Source organism: Salmo salar, chromosome 27 (assembly GCF_965601325.2).
Source record: "Salmo salar chromosome 27, fSalSal1, whole genome shotgun sequence".
Lineage (NCBI taxonomy): Eukaryota > Metazoa > Chordata > Actinopteri > Salmoniformes > Salmonidae > Salmo > Salmo salar.
Window position 1 is genome coordinate 2875409 of NC_138317.1, and position 12315 is coordinate 2887723.

The 12315-nt window shown below is 41.5% G+C and overlaps 1 protein-coding gene across 4 annotated transcripts in view; it reads left to right on the plus strand.

The window, feature by feature from the left end:
- The first annotated feature begins 8789 nt into the window (after positions 1–8789).
- Positions 8790–12315, plus strand: part of LOC106588188 (CUGBP Elav-like family member 3) — a 46071-nt gene continuing 42545 nt past the window's right edge. For 3 of the 4 annotated variants that reach the window (XR_001324604.3, XM_045709264.2, XM_014176927.3), the window contains exons 1-2: positions 8790–9134; positions 9682–9958. Coding sequence is in view for 3 of the 4 variants with exons in the window: in XM_045709264.2 (XP_045565220.1) it covers positions 9814–9958 (145 nt within the window). In the remaining variant the exon portion in view is untranslated. The remainder of the gene's footprint in view (positions 9135–9681; positions 9959–12315) is intronic. The other variant, XM_014176926.3, reaches the window with a different exon arrangement.

A 12315-nucleotide genomic window follows, 5' to 3' on the forward strand; every position in this document is an offset into this window, starting at 1 on the left:
GAGTTCTGGCCTGAATCACTCCCCAAATGTGTGTGTGTTTAGTCAGCGCTGCAGCAGACATCTGAGTCACGTGAGTGAGAGGAGACGGAGCAGTACGAGCGCAAGTCATGATAACTTTTTGCACAGAAAAACACAGAAAAACGACTTTAGGCGCTCTAGAGCGCATGAGATAAATTTGCTTGGAGGTGGTTTAAAATGCATTCTAATTTCGATTTTGCTCATGGAAAACCATATCAAGCGAAGGGTTTTACGCGCACTCAGTTTTTAGGTCTCGAGCACTGCGCAAGTGAACATTTTAAATGAAGTTATGGAACTCCCTTGCGTGCTTCTGATATGGGGAAAAGTCCACAATGAAGCTGACATTGAATATGGAGAGTGTATTGATTTCTATGCATATGTAGGATACTGTAGCCCACCATTTCATACAATAAAAAATATTATGAAATTATGATACCACTGAGTCATTGCAAATCAATTTGTGCCACTTGTGTAGCCTACTTTTTTTCTTCTTTTTTTCTACTGTATTATTGGCTGTATGTTTGTTTTACTCCATGTGTAACTCTGTGTTGTCTGTGTCACACTGCTTTGCTTTATCTTGGCCAGGACGCAGTTGTAAATGAGAACTTGTTCTCAGCTAGCCTACCTGGTTAAATAAAGGTGAAATAAAAAATAAAATAAAAAAAACTGGAGCTGGCGGGCAGATTTAATAAATAGCCTATAACTTCAGTTTATTGTTGTTGTAGCCTTGTGTTATTATGCAATTATTAATGGCCATGTTTAGTTAATGAAATTGGAAGTTATCAATTGTGAACATGGTCACAGTTCTATCTCAATTGCCGATCAGCTGTTGTTAGAATGCATTAGATTGAAGGTAACGGTCAATCAGATTAGGCTATGGGTACAAATAAAATAAAAATGGCTGTTGTTGACAGGCATAGGCCTATTCAGTTCATATCCATATTATTAATATATGATTCAGTGATTGAAATTACAACCCCATCCTCAGCAACAGAAGCACTTACCTCGAAATCGCCTCTCTGTTCATGTTAAATAAGCAAGCTGCTAAATCGTTCATTTTACTTCTTACCTAGGCTACTGTAGGCTATCAAGATCTATAGGCTACCTGCATCTAGCTAACCAAACCATGGCAAAGTTGAATTACAATCCTCAACCCAGATTCTAGTCAGTAGGCCTAGGCCAGGTATTCCAAAACTGGGGTACGCGCAATGCCGTCAGGGGTACGCCAAATAAAAATGTGATTCACATTTTTTTTAATATGTATGTTTTCTTAACATTTTCAAACAGTACATTTATATTTTCCAACGGGGCTATACATTTGGGTGAGGTTTTTTTCTCATCTGAGTTGCCTCGTTTCACTGCCAAAAATAAAATGAAACCATCTAGTGTTCAGCGAAATAACAACACAATGTCAAATACAGGTAGCCTAGTCAAATAACTAATATTAACCGTTACTTTCTCATGGGAAACCTTCACTCTTGAGCAGACATTTAGAAACGAAACATGACAATTTGAAAAATAAGCCACCAGAGTTTGTTGAGGGAGAATAAAGACGACTTTCGAGTAGTATAAAAGCAACAGATACCATTAATTAGAAGGGTCTTATATGGTGAGCTACCGAATGGCTAGGACAGGCAAACCCCATAGTATTGTGGAGGACTTAATTCTTCCTACTGCAGCAGATATGTCTGGGACAATGCTGGGGGAAAAGGCCCAAAAAACTATACAGACAATGCCTTCATCAAACAACACTGTTTCACGACTGCATCAGTGACATGGCAGGAGATGTTTTGAAACAATTACTGCTTTGTTTACAAGCCAGTGAATTCTATGCGTTACAGCTGGATGAGTCAACAGACGGGGCGGGCCTGGCACAGCTCCTGGTATATGTCCATTACGTTTATGGGGGGTCAATTAAGGAAGACATCCTCTTCTGCAAACCACTGGAAACCAGGACAACAGGAGAGGATATTTTTAAAGTACTGGACAGCTTTGTGGCATCAAGATGTTGGTATCTGTACTGATGGCGCAAAAGCCATGACAGGGAGACATAGTGGAGTGGTAATGCGTGTGCAAGCAGTTGCTCCCAACACCACTTGGGTAAACTGCAGCATCCACCAAGAGGCTCTTGCTGCCAAGGGAATGCCTGACAGCTTGGAAGACGTTTTGGACACTACAGTAAAAATGGTTAACTTTGTTAAAGCAAAGCCCCTGGACTCTCGTGTATTTTCTGCATTATGCAATGATATGGGCAGCGACCATGTAACGCTTTTACAACATACAGAAGTGCGCTGGTTATCAAGGGGCAAAGTATTGACACGTTTTTTGAATTGAGAGATGAGCTAAAAGTTTTCTTTACTGACCATAATTTTCACTTGTCTGATGGCTTGCATGATGACGAGTTTCTCACACGACTGGCCTTTCTGGGTGATGTTTTTTCTCGCCTGAATTATCTGAATCTAGGATTACAGGGACTCTGCTCAACTATATTCAATATGCGGGACCAAATTCGAGGCTATGATTAAAAAGTTGGAGCTCTTTTCTGTCTGCATTAACAAGGACAACACACAGGTCTTTCCATCATTGTATGATTTTTTTTGTGTGCGAATGAACTCAAGCTTACGGACAATGTTAAATGTGATATAGCAAAGCACCTGAGTGAGCAAATCGCGCTGTTAAGACACTGATGCCCTTTGCAACCACGTACCTATGTGAGAGTGGATTTTCGGCCCTCCCTAGCATGAAAACTAAATACAGGCACAGACTGTGTGTGGAAAATGATTTAAGACTGAGACTCTCTCCAATACAACCCAACATTGCAGAGTTACAGTGGGGGGAAAATTATTTGATCCCCTGCTGATTTTGTACGTTTGCCCACTGACAAAGAAAGGATCAGTCTATAATTTTAATGGTAGGTTTATTTGAATAGTGAGAGACAGAATAACAACAAAAATATCCAGAAAAACGCATGTCAGAAATGTTATAAATTGATTTGCATTTTAATGAGGGAAATAAGTATTTGACCCCCTCTCAATCAGAAAGATTTCTGGTTCCCAGGTGTCTTTTATACAGATAACGAGCTGAGATTAGGAGCACACTCTTAAAGGGAGTGCTCCTAACCGCAGCTTGTTACCTTTAAAAAAGACACCTGTCCACAGAAGCAATCAATCTATCAGATTCCAAACTCTCCACCATGGCCAAGACCAAAGAGCTCTCCAAGGATGTCAGGGACAAGATTGTAGACCTACACAAGGCTGGAATGGGCTACAAGACCATCGCCAAGCAGCTTGGTGAGAAGGTGACAACATTTGGTGCGATTATTCGCAAATGGAAGAAACACAAAAGAACTGTCAATATCCCTCAGCCTGGGGCTCCATGCAAGATCTCACCTCGTGAAGTTGCAATGATCATGAGAACGGTGAGGAATCAGCCCAGAACTACACGGGAGGATCTTGTCAATGATCTCAAGGCAGCTGGGACCATAGTCACCAAGAAAACAGTTGGTAACACATTACGCCGTGAAGGACTGAAATCCTGCAGCGCCCGCAAGGTCCCCCTGCTCAAGAATACATATACATGCCCGTCTGAAGTTTGCCAATGAACATCTGAATGACTGAGGACAACTGGTGAAAGTGTTGTGGTCAGATGAGACCAAAATGGAGCTCTTTGACATCAACTCAACTCGCCATGTTTGGAGGAGGAGGAGTGCTGCCTATGACCCCAAGAACACCATCTCCACCGTCAAACATGGAGGTGGAAACATTATGCTTTGGGGGTGTTTTTCTGCTAAGGGGACAGGACAACTTCACCGCATCAAAGGGACGATGGACAGTGCCATGTACCGTCAATTCTTGGGTGAGAACCTCCTTCCCTCAGCCAGGGTATTGAAAATACATCGTGGATGTGTATTCCAGCATGACAATGGCCCAAAACACACGGCCAAGGCAACAAAGGAGTGGCTCAAGAAGAAGCACATTAAGGTCCTGGAGTGGCCTAGCCAGTCTCCAGACCTTAATCCCATAGAAAATCTGTGGAGGGAGCTGAAGGTTCCAGTTGCCAAACGTCAGCCTCGAAACCTTAATGACTTGGAGAAGATCTGCAAAGAGGAGTGGGACAAAATCCATCCTGAGATGTGTGCAAACCTGGTAGCCAACTACAAGAAACGTCTGACCTCTGTGATTGCCAAGAAGGGTTTTGCCACCAAGTACTAAGTCATGTTTTGCAGAGGGGTCAGATACTTATTTCCCTCATTAAAATGCAAATCATTTTATAACATTTTTGACATGCGTTTTTCTGTTTTTTTTTGTTGTTATTCTGTCTCTCACTGTTCAAATATACCTACTAAATTATAGACTGATCATTTCTTTGTAAGTGGGCAAACGTACAAAATCAGCAGGGGATCAAATACTTTTTTCCCCCACTGTATGTGCATCCTTTCAAGCACACCCTTCTCATTAACCTGTGGTGAGTTAATCACAATTTGTGATGAACAAATAAGGTTTTATATGTAAGATGGCTAAATAAAGAGCAAAATTATTGATTATTATTATATTATTATTTGTGCCCTGGTCCTGTAAGACCTCTTTGTCACTTCCCACGAGCCGGGTTGGGACAAAACTCACACATTCTTACGTTTAATAAATGTATTATATAGTGTGTGACAGGTTTACAATGATGGCAAAAAAACAACATTTGAGAGTGCGCTGACCCTGGTGCTAGAGGGGGTATGCAGCTGGAGGTTAAATGTTTGACTCTACTCTACTCTACTCAACAAATTGGATGCAGTCTATCACAGTGCCATCCGTTTTGTCACCAGAGCCCCATATACTACCCACCACTGTGACCTGTACGCTCTTGTTGGCTGGCCCTAGCTTCATACTCGTCGCCAAACCCACTGGCTCCAGGTCATCTACAAGTCTCTGCTAGGTAAAGCCCCACCTTATCTCAGCTCACTGCTCACCATAGCAGCACCCACTCGTAGCACGCGCTCCAGCAGGTATATCTCACTGGTCACCCCCAAAGCCAATTCCCCCTTTGGCCACCTTTCCTTCCAGTTCTCTGCTGCCAATGACTGGAACGAACTGCAAAAATCACTGAGGCTAGAGACTCACATCTCCCTCACTAGCTTTAAGCACAAGCTGTCAGAGCAGCTCACAGATCACTGCACCTGTACATAGCCCATCTGTAAACAGCCCATCCAACTACCCCATCCCCATACTGTATTTATTTATATATCTTGCTCCTTTGCACCCCAGTATCTCTACTTGCACATTCATCTTCTGCACATCTACCATTCCAGTGTTTAATTGCTATATTGTAATTTACTTCGCCACCACGGCCTATTTATTGCCTTACCTCCCTTATCTTACCTCATTTGCACTCACTGTGTATAGACTTTTTGTTTTCTTTTTTTCTACTGTATTATTATGTATGTTTTGTTTATTCCATGTGTAACTCTGTGTTGTTGTATGTGTCGAACTGCTATGCTTTATCTTGGCCAGGTCGCAGTTGTAAATGAAAACTTGTTCTCAACTAGCCTACCTGGTTAAATAAAGGTGAAATACAAAAAAGGGGTACGGGACTATAAAAACTTTGGGAACCACTGGCCTAGCCTATGCCTATCGAAATGAAAAGTAAATCTCGTAAATATGGCATTTTTAATGGTTTCTAGTCAACATCTGCCACATAATAATGGCACAATTGCCAGAAAATAGCCTCACATTATTTTCAAGTTCGTCCAAGTGTTTCTTGCACAGAGATTTTGAGATCCTTTGTCCAACTTTCATCCCTCAAACTCTCCTGTTGAATTTATTTCATTATGCACATGCGCATAATGGATTTATTTACAATCGTAGCAGTCAAACGACTTAAACTGACATCCATTGATGGATGGCGAGTTTAATAAGAGCAAATTATCTTTTCGCTTGCAACATATCCAAATTTCTTTATTAGTCAAGTTAGCTCCCAATAAAAATTTTTTTTAATGGAAAACCAAATGTTGTTTCTTACGTCGTTGCTTCTTACGGTGTTACAAGTTATGTTGATATTCCTTAATTTGCTTGATAACGTTATGGGAAAAGGGGATATTAGCTAAATGTGACAACTCCTCTCTTGCTGCTGGAAAAAATACATGTGGCGATTTTTCAGGCTTTGTGTGCGGGTTTTGAGTATTAATTGGGCTAGAAATTTAGCTTGACCTGGCAAGCCTGCTCCCTTGATTAAAAAAAGTATAAAATAATAGCCACTCAGCATTGAGCTAAACTTAGTGAGCTCAACTGTGAATGGTCCTGGCACACCAACAAAAAAAGTGTCAAGGGAAGCCAGTTTGGATTTGGCTTCACTCCTGACCACATATAAGTAACTGGGAATTGAAATAGACAATTAACTGAAATTCAATGACAGTGCCTTTGCAAAGAAATTGCAACAGAGACAGTTTTTTTTACGCAAACTGAACCGTTTAAATGTTGACCTCCACATCTTACAAATGTTCTATGAATCTATCCTGCCGAGTGTTCTATCCTTTGGTCTGATCTGCGTGTTTGGAAACATGCGAGTGCAAGACCAAGTCAAGTTCCAGCACTTGATTAAGACGGCGTCCAGGATAATTGGTATAGATCAAGAATCAGCCACCAACATGTACACAAAACTCATCCTCCTGAAACTTGAATGCATTTTACAGGACAGTACTCATCCCCTTCACTCAAAATTCAGACACAGCAGCAGCCGGACAAAGGGAAAGAGACATCTTCAATAGAAAATTAAAACAGATAGATATGGGGACTCTTTTATTCCAACATCCATTAGGCAGTATAATAGGTAGTCTGTTGGTCGCTCAAGTATACGGCATATTGCTCTTTCACTTTAAATGTGTAGCTATAGCACTTTGAATGAATTCTATTGTGTAGTTTCTCTGTTTTCATGTATTATGTACCATATTTTTAAGCACATGACCAAATGAATTTCCCCCTGGTGGGATAATAAAGTTGATCTGAATCTGAATCGCGTCAAGAGAAATACGTCATTGACAGAAACAACTTGAATTGTTGCATGTCATTGTGTTGTTGTCCTCAGGTGGCTAGCTAGCTCGCAAAAATGGGCCCTTTTCCTAAATTAGCCATGGATGGAGATAGGGATTTGGACATGCCACTTTACTTAATTCTCCATACTGGCCAATGATTACAATGGCAATTCTGATCCAACCATAAATTCATACTTTGTGCCCCTGGACTGAGATGTTGGAAGTTCAGTATGTAGCTAGAAGGCTAATGTTAAGAAGCTAACATTGCCCATGAAGGAAGTTAGGCTAGCGAGCAAGCATTTTAGCCAGGTAGCCTAGGACAGCAAAAACGTAAAGTGTGTACTGTATGACAGTCATAGACCGATGACATTGGCGTTTCTCTAGAAGTACTGTCGGGTGAGTCAACATGTTTTTCTATTTGCACAAACGCATGCATGCATGCACACACACACACACACACACACACACATACACAAATCAGAACCATGGACAGCTACATCATATTTAGCTTACGTTGGACTAAATTGTTTATGGTATATTTTAGTTGTCATTGTATTAGACTAAGCATAGGTGATTTGATTATGTTGAAATGTTGAAGTTCAAATGGTGCTGGAATTGCATAATTAAAGCAAATTTTGCTTGAACTGAAAATGTGGTCGGAGGCTCTGTATGGAGGGTGTGACGCAATTGTGGACCCTCTGGAGGCACGCAGAGACCAAATTGAGCTCCGTACCGCATCACCGTGCCCTCCAAAAATGTTTTAATAATGCAGAGGGTTCCAGTATATCGCCGCATTGACATGATTGGTTGATGGTAGGTGGGGGCGGGAGGTCCTGTATAAACACAAACTCAGTTCCTTGACAACTTCCTTCACAACTGCTCTGCTCTGCTGTTTAAAATCCCAAAAGAATGTTTGCACTGACTTCTGCGTAGGCAGCATGCAGTAAATACTGTATGGCCACTGCAGTTTTCGGATTGACCATGTAGAGCCTTTAATTGATGAATTTACTAACATGCTACATATGACCGGTGTCAGTAAACGCTGGCAAAAAAACATAATTAAATTGATGCCAGTAGCATAGTTACAGTCACCAATGCTCTAGATAACATGAAAACAGCCTAACCAGCTCTGTTAGGGCAAGTAAAATGGTCAGAGTGAGGTGTTCTCTCATTTGTGTCTTGAAATAGCTAGCAAGCTAGCCAACGTTAGCCAGTTAGCTTGGGTGCTTGACTGCGGTTGAGGTCAGAACGCTCGGATCAACCCTACTCGGTCAGAGTGTCCACATCCAGTGTGCGCTCTGAATGTAAGAAGGGACAATCTGACAACTCTCTGAATTTACGAATGCCCAGAGTGCACCATATGCACTCTCTGGCACTCCAGAGGGAATTTACGAACGCACCCTTAGAACAAAAATATTTAACGACTGGTTCGCATCTCTGGCAACGTTGGGACTATATCTCTCTACTTCTCTATAGGGTCATACATGGTAATTGTTTTAAACGGCCGTAATTCAGTTAACCTGCAGTACCGAAGCAATACTGTAGGTGCAGTCAAAAGTGCGCTTTCAGACCTGAACCCTGGCCCTTTGGCAGCAATAGATCGACGGGAGGGAGACACCGGTTTACGACGTCAAATGCAACTAAGTAGACAGACAGAGAGCCAGCCAATGCGGGAGCGAGCGGCAGTAATAGCCTCCCATTTCCTGTGTTGGATCATAGATTGTCTATCCTTATAACCAACCACCAACCGCTTGAATAATCCCAGAGGTTGTCATTATTATATAAAATCCAAATGTGTGTGTATTTAATGTGGTAAACAGGGGTTGTACACAAATAACACCTAAAAAAACTACTAGGTAAAGCATCACATGCTCATGTTTATAGATAAAGAAGGACGTCGCTCGATTTGTTACGTGCGCTCTTTTGGGGGTAACTTGTCAAGGCACGGATTCAGAGGGGTCCTACATTAGACAAATGAATTGAACTGGAGAATAGACACAAACCGAAAAGAAACCCGATTTGATAGGGGACAGAGGAGAAAGGGGGATTCAGCTAGAAACGAACGAACCTTAAGACGAAGGAGGATCATAGAGAAATAGTAGGTGATTATTTTGTTGTCCTATTGACGTGGTGTAAAATTGCAGATTATGTTCAAGTCATTGTTATTGTCACCCCATCTTGACAAAGGGACCGAAGAGGCTATACATTGACACAACGTGACAGTATAGCCTATGGGTTTAAACCTGCAGTTTAGACCCATAGACGGTTGAACAAAGGAGTAGGCTACTTCGATGTCTATGTTTATTTACATTCATGTAAATATTTAAACAAATATGTGTATATGTATATATCTGTGTCAGAACATAATTGGTTATCATCAATGTATCAAATTTGGGGACAGATTACAAAACATTATAGGCAAAATAATTGCAATTCATTATAATTTCAACATTCCAAGATATTTTGCATAGCTATACCAACTGGTGACCGTGATGTTTTTGTTAGTCAGCCTACACCAGATTGCTCCTACTCTTCAAAAAATGTAAAGAAAATGAAAGTTATTATACATTTAAGAATGAATTAATAATTTAGTCTAGAGCTCTTCTTCTCATCTGTTCCTCTATCGTCTCTCTCCTCGTCTCCAGGACCGAGTTGAAACCTTTGCCCGTCATCTCTAACTCGTCCAAAGAGCTATAGGTTCTTCCTGCTCCCTCTCACCACCTTTTCAGTGTCCATCGTCGGTGCGCAACGGGTTGCTCCAATCCAACACCGTCTCAATGAAGGAGGCCGATGCAATCAAGCTCTTCATCGGGCAGATACCCAGAAATCTTGAGGAGAAGGACTTGAAACCCATCTTTGAACAGTTCGGGAAGATCTATGAGTTGACGGTGATAAAGGACAAATACACAGGGATGCACAAAGGTAAGGGAGAGGAAACAATTACTGTGTAGACTATGCTGAAGAGCGGAAATACTTTATTATATAATGCACAGTTCTATAGAAATATGTTGTCTCCCACACTGTGTATTGAATCCCTGTTTCCTTAGTATGGACATTTACTGTAAGTTACAATGCATAGTCCTGCTGTCAGGCATGGGACATTGTTTAGGCTATATGATTGAGCATATTCAGGCTATGCTACCTATGTAACAGGTGCATGGCCACTGGCAGATATGGCCAGTCTGGCCAGCCTACAAAATAAATGTATTTCATAAGTGTACCTGCCAGCTTGTCTTTGTTTTTGGACCAGCTGAACCAATGGGTACGTCTCAAATGGCACCCTATTCCGTATGTATTGCACTAGTTTGACCAGGACCTATAGGGCTCTGGTTAAAAGTAGTGCTCAATATAGGGAATAGGGTGTCATTGTAGAGAAGAAGTTCTCTTTTTTACAACCAAATCTCTATTTTTGATGTAAATGGCATGTTATAGAAGGGTCCAGATACCTTTTTATCAGGTTTCAAGTATGACCCAGATGCAGACAGTGTCGAAGAAACCAACGTTTATTTCTAGTACAGGGGCAGGCAAACGACAGGTCAAAGGCAGGCAGAGGTCAGTAATCCAGAGAGGGTGCAAAAGGTCCAGAATGGCAGGCAGTCTCAAGGTCAGGGCAGGCAGGGGTCAATAATCCAGTGAGGTAGGGCAAGGTATAGAAAGGCAGGCAGGCTCAGGGTCAGGGCAGGCAGAACGTTCAAAACCAGAAAGGACTAGAAAACAGGTGCAAGAACAGACAGGAGCAAGGGAACAAACGCTGGTAGGTTTCACTAACAAAACGAACTGGCAACAGACAAACAGAGAACACAGGTATAAATACACAGGGAATAGTGGGGAAGATGGGCGACACCTGGAGGGGGGTGGAGACAAGCACAAAGACAGGTGAAACAGATCAGGGTGTGACACCTTTTTTGTGATCTCACATGTTTTTGAGGGGTTGGGTTAAATGCATTCAGTTGTACTGGCTAGGTATCCCCCTTTCTCTAGCATAGCCCTGAAAAAAAGCTCCAAAAACACCCAAATATGTCCTTGGCAAAGCTCACAGTATAGTGATGCAGGTCTTCAGATGTTGTACACAAAATTGTGTCATGAAATTGTATTTTCCATTTTGTTGCGACTCGAGCGATACTTCTCTGTCTATTCTATAGGCCAAAATAAAGGAAACACTTGAGTAAATGAGGGATACAAAGTATAATGAAAGCATGGGGTGCTTCCACATAGGAAGTTCCAGACGCTTGTGGAATCTATGCCAAGGCGCATTTACATCCATTGTGAAAAACAACAGTTCCTCTCTCATTGCGAAAAATCTTTCCAACACTGCCCCTCGATAACATCCAAGCCTCGGTGTGGAATGGAACATTGTCATGCTCTGATCCCATATCTCCACAATAGTTTTGCGAACAGGCTTGCACACAGTGGATGTGGTTTAATGTAGTTTCAATCGAAGTTACTTGCTGCAGTACATCTCCCAGTTCTGTGCTCAGCTCTTTTGCCGCCAGTTGTATCATAGAATGCGTCCATATGGCAGAGGGAGACACATTCATAACTAGAGTACAGAGGCCGGCCTGCCCGCCATCCCGCCATAGATGAAGCCCCATCTGCGCAAATTCCCACCATTCGATCCCATATGTAATCTGTTTTTCGTCAATATAGCCACGCAGCATCAACATCCCCTATACTGTTTCATGCTCTGGAATCGTGAGACAGAACAATATGTCCTCGTAAATAGCATCCCCCGACAAAAGTCAATGCATGGGCATCTAATGCATGAGCATCTCAGCCCCCCACAGCTAACGTACATTTGGCGAGCATAAGCTGGGGAGTTTTTGAGTCGTTCAGTCAGTTTCCTCAATAGCATAAATTCTTCATTTAACAGTGTTATCTGACAAAGGTATTGATATGAGTTTCTGTGCCTCCGCCTCCCCACACATTGTTTTCAACATATCAATTGCGGCCTGTATTATCAAAGTCTCTGCAATAGTGTGTGGTTCTATAGCGTAGCAGACCTAGCCATCACCGTGGGAATGATTCAAGTGCAACGGTCAAGTGCAACCTTTTCCCATGACCTAAGTGTGCTATCTAGTTGAATTTTATATTTTATATTTGAATAATTTTCATTTAGATTTTAACATTAACCAGATTACAATGATTTTGAGATACAAAAACGATGTTATAATATATATATTATTTAGTATATGTATATTATTTTCAGGTTTTTGAAAAAGTGAAAACCCATTTTTAGAAATCTTTGCAAAATGATTGAAAATGAAATACACAAATATCTA